The 22,618-nt window shown below is 46.8% G+C and overlaps 6 protein-coding genes across 9 annotated transcripts in view; 2 read left to right on the forward strand and 4 right to left on the reverse strand.

Moving 5' to 3' along the window:
- CG43367 (uncharacterized protein) overlaps window positions 1-22,618 on the forward strand; it is a 30,011-nt gene that overhangs the window by 2,745 nt on the left and 4,648 nt on the right. For all 4 annotated transcript variants that reach the window (NM_001259684.1, NM_001202119.2, NM_139612.3 and 1 more), the window contains 16 exons: window positions 11-218; window positions 276-890; window positions 947-2,197; window positions 2,259-2,859; window positions 2,913-3,145; window positions 3,204-3,831; window positions 3,894-4,081; window positions 8,489-8,796; window positions 19,847-19,990; window positions 20,054-20,441; window positions 20,500-20,668; window positions 20,733-20,857; window positions 20,920-21,227; window positions 21,285-21,565; window positions 21,627-21,978; window positions 22,031-22,608. In NM_001259684.1, coding sequence (NP_001246613.1) covers window positions 11-218; window positions 276-890; window positions 947-2,197; window positions 2,259-2,859; window positions 2,913-3,145; window positions 3,204-3,831; window positions 3,894-4,081; window positions 8,489-8,796; window positions 19,847-19,990; window positions 20,054-20,441; window positions 20,500-20,668; window positions 20,733-20,857; window positions 20,920-21,227; window positions 21,285-21,565; window positions 21,627-21,978; window positions 22,031-22,608 — 6,377 coding nt within the window. The remainder of the gene's footprint in view (window positions 1-10; window positions 219-275; window positions 891-946; window positions 2,198-2,258; window positions 2,860-2,912; window positions 3,146-3,203; window positions 3,832-3,893; window positions 4,082-8,488; window positions 8,797-19,846; window positions 19,991-20,053; window positions 20,442-20,499; window positions 20,669-20,732; window positions 20,858-20,919; window positions 21,228-21,284; window positions 21,566-21,626; window positions 21,979-22,030; window positions 22,609-22,618) is intronic.
- On the reverse strand, window positions 4,088-7,602 carry CG15005 (uncharacterized protein). The gene is made up of 2 exons (NM_139613.3): window positions 7,348-7,602; window positions 4,088-6,480 (listed from the first exon to the last, which is right to left on the reverse strand). The coding sequence occupies exons 1-2, from the start codon at window positions 7,378-7,380 to the stop codon at window positions 4,261-4,263; spliced, it is 2,253 nt and encodes a 750-aa protein (NP_647870.1). The 5' UTR covers window positions 7,381-7,602; the 3' UTR covers window positions 4,088-4,260.
- Cpr64Aa (Cuticular protein 64Aa) lies at window positions 11,101-12,441 on the reverse strand. The gene is made up of 2 exons (NM_139615.3): window positions 12,155-12,441; window positions 11,101-11,827 (listed from the first exon to the last, which is right to left on the reverse strand). Exons 1-2 carry the CDS (start codon window positions 12,353-12,355, stop codon window positions 11,450-11,452), a joined length of 579 nt encoding a protein of 192 aa, NP_647872.1. The 5' UTR covers window positions 12,356-12,441; the 3' UTR covers window positions 11,101-11,449.
- Window positions 14,143-14,803, reverse strand: Cpr64Ab (Cuticular protein 64Ab). Its single transcript, NM_139616.3, has 2 exons — window positions 14,721-14,803; window positions 14,143-14,611 (listed from the first exon to the last, which is right to left on the reverse strand). Exons 1-2 carry the CDS (start codon window positions 14,733-14,735, stop codon window positions 14,264-14,266), a joined length of 363 nt encoding a protein of 120 aa, NP_647873.2. The 5' UTR covers window positions 14,736-14,803; the 3' UTR covers window positions 14,143-14,263.
- Cpr64Ac (Cuticular protein 64Ac) lies at window positions 15,227-16,178 on the reverse strand. The gene is made up of 2 exons (NM_139617.2): window positions 16,125-16,178; window positions 15,227-16,062 (listed from the first exon to the last, which is right to left on the reverse strand). Exons 1-2 carry the CDS (start codon window positions 16,134-16,136, stop codon window positions 15,508-15,510), a joined length of 567 nt encoding a protein of 188 aa, NP_647874.1. The 5' UTR covers window positions 16,137-16,178; the 3' UTR covers window positions 15,227-15,507.
- Cpr64Ad (Cuticular protein 64Ad) lies at window positions 18,642-19,677 on the forward strand. Its single transcript, NM_139618.4, has 2 exons — window positions 18,642-18,727; window positions 18,803-19,677. Exons 1-2 carry the CDS (start codon window positions 18,713-18,715, stop codon window positions 19,529-19,531), a joined length of 744 nt encoding a protein of 247 aa, NP_647875.1. The 5' UTR covers window positions 18,642-18,712; the 3' UTR covers window positions 19,532-19,677.

Below are 22,618 nucleotides of genomic sequence, written 5' to 3' on the forward strand. Positions count from 1 at the left end.
TATTTAACAGAAAAACTGTGGCATGTGGCAGTCATATTATCAAAGCAGTATGTGGTTGCCTCCTGACGGCGGAATCTCTGGCCGAGAACTGTGTTCAGAATCTCATTAAGTTGATAGAGGAATTAAGCAAGCTCAGTATTGTACCCGCGGAGCTCAAGTGCATATTTTCACTGTTGCGGCAGGGCACGAAGTTTCCGCAGTTCAAGCAGCTTCAGCAGGTGAAATTCTATCCCCTTGTGATATCGTATTCTTGTTAATAGTTAAATTTCTTGCAGACTCTTGTTGTAATTGCTTTGCAGAGCCTTAGAGGCAGCAATTCCTGCGCCGAGTTCTTTTCCATTGAGCAACCGACGGATGGTATTCTTGTACCCGATATTCGAAACTGGACTATCTCCGGTTCATATGGCTTCATCTTTCACATTCTGGTCCGATTCAATCAGCTGAAGGAGCAGTCAAACAGTCGCCGAATGCTGCTTACACTACAGACAGCAAGTGGCAGTGGTTTCGAGGTCTTTGTGCAGCCAAACGGAAACGTTGTGGTTGCTGCACTGACCCGGCGGGAATACCTCACTTCCTCTACTGCGACTAAAACACTTATGGATGGCCAGTGGCATTACCTTACAGTGGCCATAACGCCCCCAAAACGACCATTTTCGTATAGTCAGATTAACATCTATGTGGATTTTGTTCAGAAACTGAGTGCCACCCTGAAGGTTCAGGCAGTTAATGAACCATTCACTGTCTGCTCTATCGGCGCAGTGGTGGCTCCACCACAGCCAGGTGAAGTAGCCAAGACTGGTAATATGCCAAGGTCTTCATCACAGGAGAGCGGATCCAGTGGCTACAAAGGAATGCTCCCCAGCTTACTTGAACGGACCCTATCTGCAAATGTAAGAATCAAGATTTTGTGTTAATATTCTATTACTCACCTAGTTTATCCTCTTAGGTGTCAAACTACTTTACCTTACCGATGCGCACACAGACGGCATTTGATCCGAATGTAAAGAACTTTCCTATCGGAATGCAGGATACAGTGTTTGGAGAGCAAACTTGTCTTAATGGACACCTGGGCGGTGTGCTACTGGCGGATCCAACTACTAGTTTGAAAACAATTTTCGACGCGGGCGCCAATTTCAGTTCCATTTTCTCACAGGACAATGACCTCTTGGAACTCAACTCTCGCTTTGTGTTCTGTTACGCTCCGGGAGCAATATGGCATGGAACCTGCCAGGACCTAATACCAGGCGGAAAGTATCCGGGTAGGATTAATGCTCAGCACTGCAAGATCGTTAAGATCCAGGAGACAATCAATAGTATCGGAGGTATCAGTGCAATATTACCCATGCTGCATAGGCTAATCACATTGGATCAGACGACAGACATCTCCATTGGCAGTGTGAGCGAGGAGTCCTTGTCCTGTGCACCGACGCCCTCGGCTGAAGAGTTCACAGACTGGGAGATGCTATCATCGAACTCATACACCGAATGGAAAATGCTGCAACACCCGCTGGCCAGTTTTCTGTGCCTCCTGCGCTACCTCACACATGAGCACGAAACAAACCAAGAACAACTACTAAGTAGTGAATGCCTGGCCATTGTGGGCACGATGCTCCAACGCTGTCCGCCGTCTTTGTTCGATGTTAATGCCCTGATGGCCACCCACCTGCTAATGGAGTCGCTGCAAGGACATAAAGCGGAAGCAGGTGGACAGCTGTTGGACGCTTTGTATGCTCACATTGTCTTCGACTTTGCTATTTGGTCGCGTCTGCAGTTTCAAATAACCCTGGGACACGCCCAATACCTGAGTGCCATGATTAAGAACGACAGAAAGTTCTTCCGCAAGCGGTATGGCGTCCAGTTTGTGCTGGACGTGGTGCGTCAATATTACTCTACACCGGACAGCATCAGCGATGATGATGCGAAAACCATTCGAGCAACGCTGTTCGGGATCATCAAGTTTTATTTACAAAAAGATGTTAACATAAAGGAGGTCAATTCAATGATTACATTTCTGGCTTCTGTACGGCAGGATGTCGTACTTGTAGAGTTCCTGGAAATGATGACTTTCTATGTGCGCGGCAAGAACTGCAAGGATCAGATGGTTCTACTTCTGCACGAGCCCCAGTCCGCCAATCTTTTATACAACTTCTTCGTGGACAAGAGCTACAGTAATGAGATTCAGGAGGCTGCAATAAGGGTAAAATTAAATATTTGATTCATCTGTATATGTGGCTAACATACTTCTATTTCAACTTTAGTTTATTAGCGGACTATTGGCCACATCGCGTGTGCATCAGAAGTATAAGCAAGTGCTTCGATTGTACGATCAGACTACGGAGCAGAGCATGTTCCCAGGATTTTTCTCTTTCATTACACCGTTGTCCCTGAGCTCTACTATCTTGTTTCATTTGGTTGACGAAATGCTGGGACTGCAGCCAGACTATGCAGGTCTCATATTTCTGGTCTATCATGTGAGCAGCTGTGATCTGCCCGTAAAACTGGAGATCGCCAAACGCCTGCTTCAAACCACCTTCGTTAAGCAGCAATCCACAGTAGCGATGGCGAAGCAAACGGGCTGGCAGGAGTCCATTGCCCGTCTGCTCATCCGCAAACCAATAACCAGTTCTCCGCCAGACGAGGAGAAGCGTCGCAGTTTTGGTATTAACCTCGACGTGCTGTTGGAAGATAACTCAAACTTCCTAGCGCAGGCCGATCTCATTACGTTTTCGGAGCAGGAGATAGGCCTCGCCCAATTGCAGCAGCAGCAACAAGAGGAGCTGAGCGACAGTGGCCTAATACTCAACGAAATCCAGGCTAGTGTTACAGAGGCAGCCACAGTTATCGAGAGTGAAATTAAAGGTAAGTTGTCCCCTAAATCCAGTGTGAAATATTCTAATGTATTTTAATTCCAGAATTGGCTGAATCTGTCTCTGGAGCTGTGGTTGAAAATGCTAACAGCCTGTTTTCGGTCATTCGACAAACCACTCATGATCTGCAGGACACTTTTGAGTCCCTGACGCAAGGTAGCTCGACGGACACTGCTGATGGTTCACAGACGCCTTCGATTCAGCGCGAAGAATCCTTAAGCTCCGACACATCCTCGCAGTCGCCTCATGGTCCTCCCAAGAAAAGTGACTCCTTAGAGGTAAGTGCCCCTTTAGTGAATCGAAAATGTTTTTCCTTATTTATAATTTTTTCTACAGAGCACCTCCGCCTTTGACTTTGTGGCCGATGGCGATGTGGACACCGAGGAACAGTTGGTTTATCTAGTCTCAAACACACTATTCAACATTTTCTGGCGCGGTATCCCCAACGATCATCCGCAGTGTTGGCAAGAGCGTGGCCAAGTGCTGGGCTGCATTAATTTGCTGGCTCTGAACAACGAGTTGATTACTTCACATCTCTCACTGCGCCTACGCATCTTGGAAATGGCCGTACAGGCCTCGCTTTTCGATCTATCCGAGCACGGCAGTCAAACGCTAGTCAACCAGGAGAATGCATCACACATCCTGCGCATGGTTTATGAATTGGTGGTTCTAGGCTCCAACGAAGATGAGTCTAAGAAGTGTTCGACAAAACTTTTGGATGGTGTGCTAGCATTGCTCGACGCCCTGATGATCTTCCAACAGGGCTCCTCCGACGATTGGTCCGATATGATTCGGCTGTGCTTGGGTCTTCTGCTCAAGTGTTCGCATCACCCGAATCCCGGTATTGTTGCCATGGCAACGGCCAAGCTGCATGCTATTCTCCAAAGTCGTTCTACGGAAGATCCCGCGGAGCTGTCGTATCTTCTATATAGCATAAACAGGGCTCTGGATAATGCCATTGAAGGTGGGTTCTAGAATATTATTATGAATTTTCCAATGCTAAACATTTTCTATTTGCTTCTTTAGTTGGCAATCCGGAGGAGTACTCATTCTTGATGCCTGTGATGAAAGCTCTGTTGGAAAAATGTCGCGTAGCCTTCAATTTGGATTCTACTTTGCCTGATCTGCCGTCAACTTCCTCTGGTCCCGTCTTCTTCAATGATTTCCAAATGTACAGCACCAGCAAAAAGTGGAGGAACTTTATTGAACGCATGGTAAGTAACGTAGAAAAATGTGGTATCAGTTTTATTTGGAACTCGATTTGTTTATTATTTAAATATATTCAACATTATTAGCCTAAATCTAGGGACAAAACGTATTAACATATTTTAAACAACTAAGCACTATTTAAACAAGTCTTTATGCTATGCCTCCTTTTGATTTCGTTGAGAATTCAGAATAGTTTATGATTTTTTGGCAAGTTCTGACGCAGCCCATGGAGATTTCTCTCCATCTCCCTATCGCTGAGGGGACTCTTGAACAGCGTCGTGTCGAAGACGCCCTTAGTAGTCCGCTTGGATGTGGATGGACCCCTACCATCGGCGGGCTGCAATGCCAGCGGTGACACCGGGCCGTGATTTCTGACGTAACTTGGTCTTGTCGGTCTCGAGCCACGTCCTCCGGTTGTGGGTGAAAACTGTTGCCTGGTCGGTGGTGCAATGGTTCCATCGTAATAGCTTTGCGAGTGGGATTGATCGATTTGAACGCTGGTATTGGTGGGATCGGATGAACTGGGATTTCCGGGTTGCTGCTTTGTGCGATACCGAGAAGAGCCACGATGTCTACTGCGATCAGTAGTGGGTGTTTTCGGAGTACTTGTTACAATGGTTGGTATGAATGCCGCACGGGTCGTACTACCCCTGCCCCTCATTGGAGTCCAAGGAGCCGGAGTCGTCGACGTCGTTGTTGTGGGCGTGACAAAGTTGAAAAAGCTCTGCTTCCTCTCCACATAGTGAGAACTATTTGCATCCGTATCTGCATTTGACTCGTGTGACTCCCCCAAGTGGCTATCCGCATCATAGGCCTGCTGGAGCTCAGGAACATCAAGCGTATGCTTTGCGGGGACAACTCCAGGACTGGGCTTTCGCTTTCTCTTACGCCGCTTGGAACTACCAGCCGCATGGGCATCTGAAGTTATCTCATTCAGATCGGGAGAGGATGCCAAGATGGGTGGATAGGACTCCTGTTCATCGCGATTGGAGGCTTCGAAAGGAACGGGATCGTAGATGGGCACTTCGTAGCTGGATTTGGGGAAATCGAAACTAGGAAACTTGTGGTGTGGATTTAAGGGCAACTCCTGCGACGGTGGTGAGTAATCGTCCTGCGGATATGTATTGATGGAATGGGAATCGGAGGAAACATAGTTTGATGGTGGATGCTGGGGTGCCTGATCATATGTGGATGTTGGAGGATGTTGGTAGGAGCTTGGGTGCTCCTCAGGAGGTTGATCATAACTGGAGGAGGGATGTTGGGGAGGTTGATCGTAACTGGAGGAGGGATGCTGGGGAGGTTGTTCGTAACTGGAAGACGGATGTTTAGGAGGTTGATCATAACTGGATGAGGGATGTTGAGCAGGTTGATCATAACTAGAAGAAGGGTGTTGGGGAGGCTGACTATAGCTGGGAGGAGGATGCTGTGGCGGCTGGTCATAACTCGATGATGGATGCTGCGGTGGCTGGTCATAGCTCGAAGAAGGATGTTGGGGTGGTGCGTAACTATTAGTTGGAGGGTGCTGGGGAGGAGGCTTCACATAATTATTAGACGGTGGCTCCGCGAACCCATCATGAGATGATGGGGGATGGGGTGGAACGTAGCTCTGCTGGTGATTGGACTGATAGGAAGTGCTGATCTCGAATGCGGGCGGAGAATAGGCGATCTCAAAGTTAGGATTATTGATGGAACCATGTTTGGGGGGATGCTTGGGTGGTTCCGCAAAGTTCTGATGGTAGCCCACATTGGGAATCTTCTGCTCATATATGGAATAGGAGTCAGGAGCTGGCAGATCCTGATGTGGATAGCTGGGCACTGGAGCAGGAGCGTCGGGTACTCCATAGCGGGTAGCCGGCGGATGAGCCGGAGCTGGAGGTGGCTCATAGTGCGTAGTAAAAGAGTGATCTGGCTGGAAGCTCTGCTGCACAGGAGGCAACCCGTACTGTTGGTGAGGAACATGCTCATGTGTGGTGACTAAGCCAAAGTCCAGGCTAGGGAATTTGTGTGCTCCATAGAGATCCGGTTCCGTATCGTGATTGTAGAAGTCCAGATCCATGGACTGCGCTTCGTAACTGGAAGTGGGTATCTTAAAGTCCGCACCATCGAACTTCAGGTGCTGAAAGTCATCGAGGGAGAAGCTTGGCTCCTCGATATGGGTATGGGCAGGGAATGATGGTTTCGAGTAGCGAATGTGGGGCGGTGGTGGTCCGTACTTAATCTTCGGATGACCCTTAGTCCGCCGGCGCAGCTTGGAGCGCTTGATCACGGCGTAGGGAGGCTGACGGCGATATCGGATTAGTTTCTCCGCCGTGGGCACCAGCTCTGCTTTTGACTCAGTCTTAGGCGTCCCCTCAACACTTGTGGCATTGGATTCGCTGAGGGCATGGGGCAGACAGAGGGCCAACTACGGGGAAAGGGGATATATAAAGAGGAAAAGGGTGAGTGGGTTAATCTTCCGCAAAAAAGGTCATCAGACAAATAAACTTTCTCCCTCCAAACTTAAATGCTGTCATCTCTGTGTGGTTTTGTCTTATGTGGCCAACCTTTGACTTTCCATGCAAGACTCACTAGCTCTCGGCGGTGGCTTCCGCCTCAGCGCGCCTCTCTGGCTCCCAGTTTCCCTAGCTGTTTACACGTAACATAGTTGCCATCACCTCCACCAGTGGCAATCGAATCACGAGTCTTGCTCGCCAGGCTCCTCGTAATAGTTGCATCGATGCGGGGACCTTGCCGGCTGGTTGCTCTCACGCAATCCAACCACAATTGAGGAGTGCAGGGATTGGTTGGGGAGGAGATGGAACTGGGCACTCGAAGGAGCCAAGCATTGAACCTGATCATCGCCAGGTTCAGGTGTGCGAGTCCGTGTGCAGTTGCATTTTTGGCTTTTGTTTTCGGCCATGACTGGTTGCCACTGGACTGGAATCAAAACTTGAAAGTGACTATAATAGGTATCCTAATAACATAAACTAAACATAAATATGAATTAGTTATCATTACATAAAAGACTTATGACTCAGCTACTATTATCCTTTTAATAATCTTTAGGTATTTGTTGCGTCAACTTTAAAACTGATTGAAGAAATTTAATATTAATTTTTAATTGTTAATCTACGAGCTGATATTTTAACACAAGGATAATCATTCTGAATGGGCAATCGCATATATGGAATCCTCGAGTTGAATTAAAAGTCCAGTTTCTCTCTATCTAATATCACTGACACCACACATGAGATGGCAGCATAATTAATTCACATATTATTTAATCGCTTACAAAACAGGCCGAAAGCCAAAACAAATTGCACATTTTGAGCGTTAGACAAAGCGCGAACTAAACTCTACGCAGTAGTGGCAGTAGTTTGGAAAAACAAATTCCAAAATCGACGCGAACATCAACAAAACTTTCGACTCCGACTCCGAATCAAACGAAATCCAACTTGGCGCTGCTGGAGTTTTGAAGATCGAGACTGAGATTTTCCACGCGGCTCCCGGTCGGTCACGACTCGTCGGACTTTCTTTCGGCAACTGAGCTGAGCGCCAAGAAAGTGGTCTGGTTTTGTGGCTCGAAGAGGCGCAGCTGGAACCAGTCGAATGACAAAGCGGCGTCGCTGCCGATGCACCCACCTGGCGGAGATTTTACCAGAAACATTTTGCCCTGCTCTTTTATTTTCAATTTATTTTATTAGTATTTAACTCCGTGTGTGTGCCCAGTGCCTTGGAACGATCACTGGAGGCACCCTACTAGGTGGTAATGGATTATGCAAAGAATACCCGCGAAGCTGCCATGCGGATGCCTCCTGGATACGCCTGTTAACTGGAGGAGATCGGCGTTAAATAAAACCCAAATAAACAGCCATCGAGGAGCGCGTCTAACTGGTTTGCACAACTGCAATCGAGTGCTTCCTGTGCCCGCGGCTATCTGCACATTGAACTTGAACCTGACCGGACGTGACTTGTGGACTTGGAGATGCCGACTGATCTCCAACAGAGTGCCTGGCCAACAGTTGGATCTGGAATACGCACGAAGAGTGCCCCCGAATCGAATGAAAGCGAAAACAAATTCAAGCTGCCATAATCGTCAATCTTGATCTTCAACTCACACAGTGGAGACTGAAAGAAAATACCACAATTGCAATGGATTTCATCTAATTGATCAATTAAATCAATCCTTATATATACTGGTACTTTCAATTAGATCCTGGATACTTAAGAGCTTCTATAAAAAAGAAATTAAGTTTCATATTCATCTATTATATATGAAATGTTATTATATGATGTTTTAACCAGCTGGCTATTAATCACAATTATAAAAGGCTTAAAAGATTAGGATGTTTTGCTTACTTAAGGCTTAAGATATCAAGATGTTGTAGGTTGTTTCTCTCTCTGTACTAATCTCTAATTTCTCACACTTTCAGGTGAAGCCTCTGTACGATCGCTACCAACGCGACATCGAACTACATCTGTGGGAGCCCATCAATCGATTCTGGGCGGAGTGCTACGAGGCCTGCAAGGCTGCCTCCAAGCAGAGGGCCACCAATCAGGCGGAGAACAGGCGCCTCTTCCAGCAGAAGATCTACATGCCGTGGAAGGTGCGCCAGGTGGAGGAGATGCAGCGACTGCAGGCGGCTGCACTGCAGCACAAGACCATCGACAGCCACATACGGAAGCGTTGGAAGACCGCCAAGCGTTTCTTGTACGGCCCACGCGGACCATGGTACACCGGGTGAGTACTTCTCTGATATATGTACCTATTATCACATGGAAAGAAAAAGTACCTATTTTAATAAGTGGATTCTAAGGTTATAACGTTAAATATCTTCTAAAGATGTTATATCAATTCCGGTTCTTCCTCCTATATTACCAGTTTTAGGTATCATCCACTCTCATATTTAGTTTACATTTTCACGTCAGTGATTTTTCTCTGTGTAAACGTCACTAAGCCCGCCCCGATTCCATTATGAAATGACGCGAAATTCAGCATTTTAATTGCCCGCCTCGCATTTGAGGCGACAATTGTAATCGAGCGTGCCAGCGTGCATGGTTATAATAAATACTCGCATTACATGTGTGCGTGATCACTTAATCACCTGAAGGCACCACTCGAATCACTCGAAGACTCAAACATGGCCAGAAGCCGCCGCGCTCTGTGTTAATTTCACTTCCAAATGCAAACAAATCCCTCTCAATCATTAAAGTCTGCAGCGGAGTCATCATGATCATCAACACACTCGGCTGGTGGTAACCACAATACGTTTAGTAGTTCCACTGACACAATGGGTGAAATGCGTCAAACACAATGCCACAAATCGGTGATAATCCGATGGCTATTTATGGTCGGACTTTTGGCTGAAAATCTCATTAAAATCGTATTCACTAATCTGAGATTAGTGGCGAGATTTTGAGATTATCATATGGCCGGGGTCTAGGACTTAGTCGTTATTAATAAAAACTTTATTATGATGCAAATATTTTATAGTTTTTTATTGAAAATCAATCTACTCAGGTGTCTATATGCTTATATTTTGTTTACTTGCTTACATAAGGCATTTTTAAGTTTCTTAACTACAATTGTCTTTAGAAGTTGTTAAAGAATGTCTAAATTTAAAGTGTTGCTCAACTTAAAGGTGTATAATGCGCAGATATTAATGAAATGTGAAAACTATAGTGCATCATCGTATTTCCGCAATACTTTCTAAAATTTTCCCGATATTTTGGTAGCCCCTCGAGCATTTGGTGCCCATTGTAGCACCGGTTGCTTGGAGCTGCAGCACGCCCATTGTCTTACGCTTTCGCCCATGTCTTTTGAAGCTACCCCCCTCCAGTTTCCCGCCCATGCCGTGTCGCGATTAACATTTCAATTTAATTTTATTAAATCATCAAAAGCGTTTAATGTCGATTGCAACAAAGGCCCGTCGCATTATGCAAGTGCAAATGTAACGAAAAGTCATTATGCGATCTATACATTTTTACATAAATAATAACAAATATGCGCATAATTGAAGGCGCCGCTGCAGATGTGCAGACGATGTGGGGTCCACTCCGCACCATTCCGATGGAGGTCAGTTCTCGGACGGATCAAATTATCCGGATCCAAAGCCAATGATCGAGGCGCGGCCAGTTTCAGTTCCAGTTCCAAGTTCTCCATTGTGCCCGGTGGCCAGTTGCCAATTACTCGATCGGATCGATTGGCAATCGGATCGGCGACGGACTGTTCTCCAATTGAGACCATAAATTTCATTTAGACCACTTTGCATTGACGCTCGAATTACGCAGTTTTCTGTGGTGCGTGGCCCGACCTTGAGCGATTAGCCTATCCACCATTCAGTGGCGCACTGCATCGGTAGCCCGGTGGGTGACCCACGCAGGTGGGGCTTGTTCTGTTCTAAGGTCGAACCACTCACGGGCGGTGAGCGACACAAGTGCACTACATGTCCCAAAATTAACATGGAATTCATGTGTTGCCAGTGTCAAAGTCTAAGCCGCCACTGAATAATGGCACTTTGGTTCTAATAACAGCGATTATCATTCAATGATTTAGAATTAAACGCAATCTTGGCAATTAAAATCGAATTAAATAGCTTTAGTATGCTTTACTTTTTATTAAGCGTAAAAAATTCACAAGCAAGTTATTGCCTATTAGTTGAATAATATTATTCAAATATAACTCTTTAGTTCTTGAAGGAAACCGATTTATTTGAAAATTATATATTCAAAAAATATGTAACATAAGATATTTTCAATTATTTAGCTACAAATATAGTAATTGTCTTTGAATCCTACTAATGTTCAATGGTTGTAATATATTTCGATATAATATTCAAGCAATAGCTTTAAACAGAAATCAGCTTCCGTTTTAAAACTCAAGAATCAGAGTAATTTTCTTCCAAATTTTCATTTCCCGTAAAAGAATACTCCATTAACTTTCCATTTGCATAGCTTCGGTTCGTTTATTGCAATCTCGTTTCTCATTCTGCGAGTTCTACTCGAGTGCACAGGCTCGGATTAAATAAGAATTGAAACGGGGATTGTGAGTTGGGGATTATAGAGTATTTATCGCGGTCAAACAGCCTTAAGATTAAGAAGACAAGAAACATAAATGAAAGGTCTCGAGAATGTGTGAGTGTAGATGAGGGAACATTGGATCCGTAACTCAAGGACTGGGCAATCGGAATCCGCTGTCCGTGAATTCGTATGTACATATTTCGATAAATCGCTTTCATTTCCACTAATACTACAACTACTATCGACTATGATCGGCCCATGAGCTCCGGCTAACTGGAGCCCAGGTGGCAGGAGAAGTTGGTCGCGATGTGTCCATTATTCGGTTGCGGCAAGAGGTCGGCATTATTCGAGTGGTGTATATCCATCCATCTGACTTAGTGGTAGCCCAGGGGCGAGAGGGCGGGCAGGGCCAGCTTGGGCAGAGCAGGTCCATAGGCGGGAGCCAGAGCCGGTCCGTATCCGTGGGCCAGAGCCGGGTAAGCGGGCGCCAGAGCCGGACCATAGGCGGGCACCTTGGCCACCAGAGGAGAGGCATGGAGCAGCGGAGCCGGGGCCAGAACCTTGGCCACCGGAGCCACAGCCTTCACCACAGCTCCCTCGCGGCGCACCACTGCGTTGAATCCGTGCACGGGATCGGCGGTGTACTCCACAATGCGGCGGGTTCCGTCGGCCTCAATCAGTGAATAGGCGCCCTGCACCACATCTCCGCTGCGGGTCTCCTGCTGGCTCTTCACGTCACCAGTGGAGCCATCCTGGTGGGCAGAAGGAAGTTGTTGGATTAGCAAAGGATAGGAATAGGTACTTTATATTTAAAGAAATGCCTTGAAACGAATCCTTTGCATCTTATATCCTAAGGATTTCAAGGAAACTATAAATATTTTATATCCAACATCCAACTTGCTCAACCAAGTGGTCGGATTTAATAGTTCTAAGCTTCCATAAACACTTCATAAAAATGTCTGGCAAAATCAAAATTTGCATACCAGTTGCTCAATAAAGCAATAAAATTCGAATGCAGATTTCTGAATTGGCATTGCTTTTTATGAGGTGACTAATAACTTCTTACGAAGCTGACTCACATGAACATCGTAGCTGAAGGTGTATTGGGGATTGGGATCGTATGGCTCCGGACCCGCCACCTTGGCCACCAGAGGAGCAGCCACCTTGGCCAGCGCCGGGTACGATGGATAGGCGGGCAGTGCCAGTCCGGGACCAGGGACCACAACGGCGGAGGACACCGCCACCAGGGCGCTCAGGACGAGGATCAGTTTCTGTGCCATTCTGGACGGATTGCTTGGTGTTTGCGATGGAGTAGTGGAGAACTGGAGGTCTACTGCTGCTCGACTGACAAATGAACTCGATCTGTGGTTCTGTGGCCGCACGACAATTGCTTTTTATAGGCCTCACATAGACGCGAGCCCAAAAATCCGCCACAGCCTCCGCCGCCGCCTGCCACCAGATATTTATGCAAAAAGCGCAGCAAGACACAAAAAATAATAATAAACAACTAAAAAGTGAGCATGCGTGTGGAGTCTGTAGCGGCCTGTGCCTATGCGAAATGCTCGCATCGATCGCGACAAATATAAAATAATTCATTTTTCGCTGCCCATGGCAATCAGAAGGGGCTGTCCGGAGGTGGAGGAGCTGCCGGTCGAGCTGAAGGCGCTGGAGGTGCTTGGCGGTTCACGCATGTCTGGGAGTCTGGGAGGACTGTGCTGGACCAAAGCAAACTGGTCCCACGCCGGCTGAATCGCCGTCGTTGTTGTCGTGACAAAAAAGTTCAATTCGAAAGCGAATTATTTGGGCCTAAGCCGGGTGGCCGGACGGATCAGGTGTGGTGGACGCATGAGCACCAGTGCCTCCCATGTCTCCATGTCTCGACTTTATGGCCACCAGATTGGGGCGACGCTGCACACGCACCCAGCAGTCGATTGTTGAAAGGTGTGTTTGGGGCACAGCCTTCGAAACTGGCTGGCTGCTCTAAGCCGCGCCCACCCAAAAAATCTACGCCAGACGCATTCAATGCACTGCGAGAAAACGAAAAAGTTCTAACCGCAATGAATGTGATATGTGATATTAAAATCTCTACGAAAAAAGTACTTGGATAACATATACAATACAAAAGGATATCAATTGTAGAATATTCTGTTCAATCCTATAGATTTTCGAATGTCATGCAGTATTTTTTTGAGTGTATAGATTTGGTTCTGTTTCGCTGCTCTGTTGCCATTGGGACAATTTTGGCCATTATCACTAATTTTCAACGCGTACCGCCGCTTGTTAGGCGTTGCTGCAGTTGCAGTTGCAGTAACTGCTGCAGTTGCAGTCGGCGCCGGCAGCAACATCTATGGACATGCTCGGGTTGGGGTTTGCGTAATCCAAAAATTGCATCTCGTGCCGATTTTTTACTTTCAATTAAGCTATTGAATAATTTGAGTGCGTGTTGGGCCAGCGAGAGTGAATGTATTCATTTGGAGTGGAAGAGTTCTTTGGGCGTGGGACAGCTGGAGGGGAGATAACCATCTAAGATTGCGGTCTTATGTAAGTGGAATGGGTCAGCTTTCTTTGGCGAATTGGGCTTTTCCTGGTTACATTTTGTTACATTTAAAATTACAAAACCACTTTTACATGGCATGGAGTCACGAAAATGTTCACCAAGTAATTAGTTCCATTAAGCACATAACCATTTCCATTTCTTGACACCCGCAATTATGATGTAATTGAAAAAGTTAACACACTGCTAAGTTTCAAGTTCAAAACGACGATATTTGCATCATAATTAACACGCAAATTTTGATCTTGAAAAAATGTCCATTGAATATCTTGTTATTTTGCACTACTTTTAAGTGTGTTTTTAATTTAGTTCATTATCATTAACTAGGCAAGTATGCATTTTGGGCCTTGAGCTTGTCTAATCAACTGACTAATTAATAAAAATGTATAGGTGTAAATTTAAACTCGTTTCGGAATTTTAGTAGAGCTTTTGATTAATTTTAGTTAATCAACGCCTTGAGAAGCGAATACTTGCGGATTTTCCTTGAATATGATTGAAGGATTTCATGTATTTCTTTGGCTTATTGAGTTTATTGTTTAATGATTACTGACTTTACAACGGACTAAGGAGCAGACAATAAGTTATGTAAAAGCTAGGTTACAAGCAGTGTTAAAGGCTCTGAAAGATTGTGGAGTTAGCCCAAGATTGGAGCAGCCACTGGAGCCACCAATGGGCGAGCAGCCACCGGAACTGGTCCTCGCTGCACCACCGCATTGAAACCGTTGATGGGATCGGCGGTGTAGAAGACGGTGCGCAGTGAACCATCGGCATCGACCACCGAGTAGGAGCCCTTGACCACATCTCCATCCCGCACCTCCTGCTGGCTCTTGCTGTCCCCGGTAAGGGCATCCTGCACATTATAGGCGAACGCGTACTGCGGATGTGGATCCACCTCCGTGTTGAGGGGCACTCCCACTGGAACAGCAGCTGGGAGCAGGGCGCACTCGATGGCGGCGATCAGAGCGCAGCAGATGAGGGTGATCTGTGGGTTAAGTAAGGTGCATTGATTGATTTATGATCAAGATATACACTTGTGCAGATCCTAGTAGTATGTTCAATCACATTCCTTGACCAGGATTCCCTCAACTCACCTTGATCAGGGCCATGACTAGATTTGCTGGTGGATAGTGGTTTTCCAATGGTGCTTTGTGCTTGACAATGCTGTCGGAACTGTCTTGGATTGCCATTGGATCGGGGTTATAAAGGGCCTCCACATTTCCGCGATAACATGCGCCGTGTGGCAACCGCTGCCAAAAACGATTCCATTTGCTGACGTAATGGCCCGTTTTTGTGCCTGGTCCACCTGCAAAAAGTTTCCCCCATGGACGTGCCATCCAATGGCCCAACTTGCACAATTCTCCCCTCCATTGAAGCCCCACCAATATGAATTGTGATAACCGTAAATATAGTTGGCACTACGTGATCGGAATCTAAGATTGGGAGCTTTAACTCGAAGCTCGGGACCTACCCCAATGTTTAACTGGGTTAAGCAGGGGAATGTGGAGCATTCCTAGAAATATTTCAACTTTTCGAATATCACTTCCAACCGATCAGTTCCATCGAACAACTAATAACAATTCATTCAATCTTTTTTTTTGTACCGAAACTTTTATTCAGTAAATGCAGTTACTAATTCACTAAGTGGCCGATAGCCGTTCCCCAGATCCCCAGAACGGTATCCCTAAACGTAGTCTATGGTGGCGATCCTTCGATCGGAGATTGGGAATGTGGGTCAACAGCGGGGTGGCAACAGCACGCACGTCCTTGTGTTTCGGGTTTTGACTGACAGAAAAGTGGGTAAATGCATTAGAACTATTTAACAACGGTCCTACAACTAGGCCATGGAGTTTGTCATCGCTTGGTCCACCGGTTCATCGCCTAGTGGTATCCACCCAGACTCAGACCAGGCGCCGAAGCGTATCCAATCTTGGTGATGGCGGGAACGGCGGCGACGGCAAGAGCTGGCTTGGCAATGGCCACCGCGGCCACGCCCTTCTTCTCCACGACCGCATTGAATCCGTTGACCTTGTCGGCGGTGTAGGTGACCTTGCGAATAGTGCCATCGGGTTCGGCCAGGGAGTAGCTGCCGTGGACGACTCCGTTGACCAGGGTCTCCTCCTGCTGCTTGGAGTCACCGGTGTGATGATCGGTTACTCCGTACGAGAAGCTGTACTGCGGATTGGGATCGTAGGGCTCGGCAACAGCCACCTTGGCCACAGCGACGGGGGCAGCCAGGACCTTGGGAGCATAGGAGATGGCAGGAGCGGCATACGAGATGGCAGGAGCCGCCAGGAGTTTGGGAGCAGCATAGGAAATGGCAGGAGCAGCAAGCAACTTGGGAGCCGCATAGGTGAGTCCAGGGGCCGAAAGTCCATAGGGATCAATGGGAATGGCCACAACGGCGGACAGGATCAGTCCCAAAACGAACAGAGTCTGGCGAGGAATTCCATGATCAGTTGAGCCAACTAAAAGCTGCACTCCTTTGGCCAACTCACCTGGGCAATCATGGCGAAGGATGTGAGAATGAGGGAGCTCTGGTTTGGATGTGTCTGCACTGCGAGAACTCAGCTCAAATGTGAGATGCATTTTCCGCGTGGTCTTCAGTTTTATATTCGAAACTGGCGGCAGCTGCCAGCGGAAAAAAAAACTGGACAATCTAATGGGCAGAGTGACAATTGCGTCTCATTTGGTGGCTGCCCGATCTCGATCTCGATCTTGCACCCCAGACCTCATCGCTGATGGCGGATTTCGTGTTTCTGGTGCGGATTTCATCATTGGTGCTGGCTTTTCTCAATGGAATAACTGCAGCCGCCGCTGCCGAGGCACACCACTCACCGAAGTCCATTTGAGTCCGTTCAAGAGCGCCGCTCCAAGATACCCAGCTAGTCAGCTACCAGCAACACCAGACTCGTTTTCCGCTGACTCGCTGGCCGATCTGGTTTCATTTTTTCGCCGTTTTTTGGCACATTCTCAGGTTCTCCAGCCAAAATTTGTCTGATGTAATAAGTGCCTCATATTGTGGCAGTTTCAGTTGCAGTTGCCACAAGAACAGTGACAGTGCTTTTTTAGCGATTGTAGGTACCCTTTCAAGAAAAATCTTTAATATCATCAAAGACCTAATGAAAATATGTATTTACTCTCAATTTTCTGAAAATGTATGAAACCAAGATTACAATTGGATATGTAAACACTCATTTGGCGAACATACTTCAATCAATATTTGAATATGTAATTGAAATGCCTGCTGTTAAGTTATGCCGATTATCACTCACACGCCATGTTGTCCAAACGCAAGCAAATTTCGCTTGGTTTGCGTGACGTGCGAGTAATCTTCATAGTAACATACATGTCCAATGTGCCCACCCAAAGTGCAGGGTATAAAAACAAGATCAATCGTTCGCAGCCACTCGTTTAATTAGAAAACGAAAATGGCAAGTTTCGACGGCTTGGTGGAGGGAATGGAATTGGGCGGGACGCAGGCGCAATTACGCACTGGCACACGCATTAACCCCTCGACGATCCGATTTCCACCTGACCAACTGGACCAGCGCCCACATTGCTGAGCCCGGTCACTTAGCCACCGTAATTGCCTCGATCGGGCCAAAAAGCATTTAGCCGGCATTTGGAAGCTCTAACCGCGGCGACCTTGCTCACAATTGGCAGCTAAGTGGCTGTGGTTAGTATTTCATCCACTTTTAATTAATTCTCATCTCAGAGCAGAGTCAAGCGATTGGGCAAGGAACTGCATAAATGGCAGTGGAGCATTCCATTCGCTTTGGCCAAATTGGACGACTGTATATCCATGCTGGTTTCCGGTGGCGACAATCTACGCCGACAACCGTTAGTCAGCTACCACAACCCGACGAGTAATACCACCATTTGGTGCCAACTTTTGGGGCTCTCTCCGCTTCTCCGGATCGCTCAGCGTCTCTCCGAGGTGAATCCGCAGCCAACGAGTCGCAAGGTCGTTGGTTGCATTTAGGAAAAGAGTCACGAACTCAAAACCAGCCACCAGTTACAGCACGAAATCGATGGGGAATCTTTAATCAACCATGGAGTTAGGCAAATTCCAAAAGACCAGAGATTCTTGTTGTTACTGAAGATATTTGTTAGGAAAGCATGTTAAATTTAAAATAAGATTTATCCTTTTCAGCAAAGTCGTTTAGGGGAGGAACTAAAAATCTCCTTATGGAAACATAAACCAAATGCATGGCCATTTATTAGAATAATATCAATATAATTGATGTATCAAATGTTGATAATCTTTCAATAGATTTACAATAGTAATATATGGGTATATAGTATATATATTAGTCTAATCGATATTACTGGGCCACATTGACCCAGTTTCACCTTGTTAAGTGAAACCGAACCCCTTGTGAAAACCCTTATTATGTATAAGTGGTAACTCATTAGCATAAGTAATTGATACCCAATAAGGTGTATAAGAAACTTTCCAATTTATTTGAGACAACCAATTCAAGTAGTACATCAAAATCAGGATCATTACACTCTAAAGATACTTTTTTATCCCAGAGATATATTAATATTAAGTTTTTGAGCTTGAACCCTTGTCAACTCGACGTCATTATGGTAACTTAATTATAAGTTTCGCGCTTTTGGTGTAAAGGAAAATTAAAAGCACTGTCATTGGATGGAACCTGCATGACAATTACCGAAAACTACTGCTCCGAAATATAATCAAATCGCATTCACTTTCGATCCGAACAAGGCAAAAACAGTGGCAAATAAAAATGAAAACTTGGTGTAGCCACCGCAAGACGACTGAAAATTGGAGTACGTGCTGCGAATTTGGATCAAAGCCCGAGACGCAGACGCAGCCAAATGCTGGGTAGGAAGAGGCGGCCCCAAAAAGCGGCGATGGTGATGATGCGGGGGGCAAGGAGCTCGGACAATGGGCTACCATACGCAATTGGTACGCAGTTCCCTCCACGGAGCACCGCATGCAAATTTCGCGAACGCATCTGGGTATAAAAGTCGTGGTTTTTTTGTCCAAGGTATGTCAGTTCATTTTCGATAACCGACGGTGACAATCGCACTAAACCCCCACCCAAGCCTTACAATGAATCCTCTGACGGTAAGTGTTGGTGATGGCTTCGGTGAACCCGTCAGGTCAGGAGACTAAACTGGACTCCATGCATTTTCCTCACAGGTTGTTGCAGTCCTTTCCTCGATGGCCCTCTCGGCTCAGGCTGGTCTGGTTGGCGCTCCTCTGGCCGCCGCTCCTCTGGGTGCTCCTCTGGCTTACTCCGCCCCTCTGGGACCTGCTCCATACTTCGCCCCGGCTGCGTACTCCGCCCCTCTGGGCTACGCGGCTCCTTTGGGATACAACGCCCCTCTGGTGGCGGGACCTGCTCCCCTGGTGTCCAAGACCTACGCTGCCGCTCCTTTCGCCGCTCCCTTCGCTGCTCCAGTTGCCCCAGTTGCTGCTCGCCTGGCTGCCCCAGTCGCCGCTCCTCTCGCTGCCCCAGTTGCTCCAGTAGCCGCTCCCCTGGCTGCTCCAGTTGCTGCTCCCCTGGCTGCTCCAGTTGCTGCTCCCATCGCCACCGAGATCGTGGATGCCCACCCACAGTACAAGTTCGCCTACGATGTCCAGGATACGCTAACCGGTGACTCCAAGACCCAGGAGGAGACTCGTGATGGTGATGTCGTCCGTGGATCCTACTCTCTGATCGAGCCCGATGGTTCCCGTCGTATTGTCAGCTACTACGCCGACTCCATCAACGGTTTCAACGCAGTGGTGCAGAAGGATGTGCCCGTGGCTGTTGCCCCAGTGGCTCCAGTTTTGGCCAAGACCGTGGCTGCTCCAGTGGCTCCAGTTGTGGCTGCTGCCCCCGCTCCAGTCTTCGCCAAGACCCTGGCCGCTCCCATCGTCGCCTAAGTAGAAGGAGGAGAAGTAGGAGTCGTAAAGGAAGTATTGACCGCAATTCGACAAAGGACTTTCATCTGTACATATTCGATTAATCATTGTCGAGCTATTGAATAACTTTCATCGCAAAAACCCAAAATTAAAGAAATTCTGAAAACAAAAGATTGTAGTTTATTGTTTAAAGGCATCCTGGATTACGAGAGTGATATCATATAGAGGCTTAAGAAAATTATTTAAGTATTTTAGCTTTAATATTTATAGGTAATATTTATATGTATCATTCTTTATATTTTAAGGATTACACTTAAAACTTGGTGTTCTTTTTAGGGAAGTGGATGAAGAGTTCTGGAAGCTTTCGCAACATGAGAACGTGGCCAGGATGCGTCTGAAATTGGAGCCTCAGTTATATCCAAATAAACACGAGAATGCCGCCAATCTGCGCGACAATGCGACCAGTGCCTACGACACCAAGTAAGCCCAGCCAGTCCTTAGTAGTGTCCTTCATAATCTGATTTTCAATATCCTTTATCTTAGGGAAATCTCTGAATTTGACTCCACCATCAAGAATGCCGTGGTGCGCGATTTCCTGGCGGATGACGAAAGTTCCCAGCTGGAGGAGGAACTACGTCAACTGATCGACACGCAAGCGCAACAGGATGTGGCGCTGGAGAAGCTAGTCATGTCACAGGACTGTGAGCTGATCACGCTGATGACCAAGGTGAAGGGACGCATTGAGGTTAACCAGAGCGTGTTCACCTTTGTGGACTTGAGCCCGCCAACAGAGGATGGTTCCAAATACGATTTCAGGTTCTCCACCAACAAGATACGTGAGGTTCATCTGCGAAAGTACAATCTGCGCAGGAGTGCTTTGGAAATCTTCCTGGTGGATCAGACTAGCTACTTCCTCAACTTTACGACGAAGGTGAGTTTTTTTTTTGTAAATAAAATGTGATCATTGCAAATGTTCTTATTTCTTTAAGACTCGAAATAAAGTTTTCACAAAAATCGTGGGTCTACCGCTTCCAAACATACTCTACGGCTCGGGAAGATCGCCGGCTGAGCTGCTTAGGGCCTCGGGACTCACACAGAGATGGATCAATCGTGAGATTTCCAACTTTGAATACTTGATGTACCTAAACACAATCGCAGGTAAGCAAATAACATCTGATTATTACATACATTTTTATCAAACTAACGTATTTTACATAACTAGGTCGATCCTACAATGATCTAAGCCAATACCCCGTCTTCCCCTGGATCCTTGCTGATTACACCAGTGACGTGCTGGATCTTACCGATCCAAAATCGTTCCGTGACCTATCCAAACCCATTGGATGCGTAAGTATTACTGAAAATAGAAAAAGGTGATCAGTTACATGACAAACGCATTTCTACCGCAGATAAATCCTAAAAACGAGGCCGAAGTGCGCGGCAAATATGATTCATTCGAGGACCCCTCTGGTGCCATACCAAAGTTTCACTACGGAACCCACTACTCCAACTCGGCCGGCGTGCTCCACTATTTGCTTCGCGTCGAACCGTTCACCTCGCTGCACATTGATCTGCAGAGCGGTCGTTTCGATGTGGCCGATCGACAATTCCACTCGATACCTCAGACGTGGAAGTTGCTAATGGACAATCCCAATGACGTGAAGGAGCTGATCCCCGAGTTCTTTTACTTCCCAGAATTCCTTAAGAACATGAATAAGTAATGCATGTGGTTTTTTACTTTTACTTAGTTAGCCTAATGTTATTTTATGTGCAGATTTGATTTGGGCCACTTACAAATAACCAAAGAAAAGGTGGACGATGTCATATTGCCTGCTTGGGCTACCACGCCGGAGGAGTTCATAGCCATACACCGACGGGCTTTGGAATCGGAGTATGTCAGTCAGCATCTGCACCACTGGATTGATCTGATCTTTGGGTATAAGCAAAAGGGACCCAAGGCAGCTGAGGCTCTAAACGTTTTCTATTATTGCTCCTATGAAGGCGCTGTGGATTTGGACAAGATCACCAACCCTGTAGAACGGGAGGCGGTTGAAGGTGGCTTACACCAAGACTTTTTTTTTTGCTATTTTTATTGACATCCATTCATTTATATTAGGAATGATTAATAACTTTGGCCAAGTGCCTTCACAGCTGCTGCGGGAGCCACATCCACGACGCCTTACTCAGGATGAGACGGCTCTAAAGCTGGTACGTGCTGAGCTCCGAAGGCCGGATCTTACTCAGTTCCTGGACAAGGTGGTGCAGTACTACTGCGAGCTGTCCACGCCCAAGGATCCCATTGTGTACCTGAGTCCACCGCGAAGTCCTCCGCGATCGTTCCTGCAGCTGAGTCCCGATGTTCTAGTCAGCATATCGAAGTCCACCATATTGGGCTGCAATTCGTGGCTATCGTTTGATAAGGATCAGGGATTCCTGCTGGAAATCGATGCCACAACGGCTAATCTAAAGTATGTTTAAAGATTTAGCAAATCGGTCATATTAATGTACATATCTTTAAAGGAACCGCAAGCGGATCTTTGGACCCTTCCACTCGTCACAGCAACCGCATTCACAGCTCTTTGCGGTGAGCACGGATGGTAAGCTGCTCTATGCCGGTGGAATCTGGGATAACTCCTTAAGGGTGTACAATCTGAACAAGGGCAAGGCGGTGGCTTCGGTGACCCGCCACCTGGACATTATCACCTGCATAGCACTGGACAATTGCGGCTCGTACCTGGTCACCGGCTCGCGTGATTGCACCTGTATTGTGTGGAGCATCCAAACAAATCAGCAGGGCGGTGGATCCACTAACAACATTCCAGTTCATGCGCTGACGGGTCAGTCGCACCTACAGGCCATCACCCAGCTGAATACTCAGAATAGCTATTCACCCAAGCCCTTGACGGTGCTCTATGGTCACGACGATGCCATTTCCAGTGTAGCCATCTACACGGAACTGGATCTGGTGGTCTCTGGATCCCTGGATGGAACTGTCAACGTGTACACACTTCAGGAGGGTCAATTTGTTAGAACACTGAAGCCCATTGGATGCACTGAGTCGTGTGTACAAATCTCTTTTGTAACCCTTTCCTATCATGGTAAGTTGAT

Source organism: Drosophila melanogaster, chromosome 3L (genome assembly GCF_000001215.4).
Source record: "Drosophila melanogaster chromosome 3L".
Taxonomy (NCBI): domain Eukaryota; kingdom Metazoa; phylum Arthropoda; class Insecta; order Diptera; family Drosophilidae; genus Drosophila; species Drosophila melanogaster.

Excerpts from the sequence above, each read along its gene's own strand:
- CG15005 (NM_139613.3), bottom strand. The coding sequence starts at position 7,380 with ATGTGCAATTTGTTTTGGCTTTCGGCCTGTTTT. Across the intron at positions 6,481-7,347 it reads TTTGGCTTTCGGCCTGTTTT|TTGGCCCTCTGTCTGCCCCA; the intron begins GTAAGCGATTAA and ends CTTTCCCCGTAG.
- Cpr64Aa (NM_139615.3), bottom strand. The coding sequence starts at position 12,355 with ATGGCACAGAAACTGATCCTCGTCCTGAGCGCCCTGGTGGCGGTGTCC. Across the intron at positions 11,828-12,154 it reads CCTTCAGCTACGATGTTCAT|GATGGCTCCACTGGTGACGT; the intron begins GTGAGTCAGCTT and ends TCTGCCCACCAG.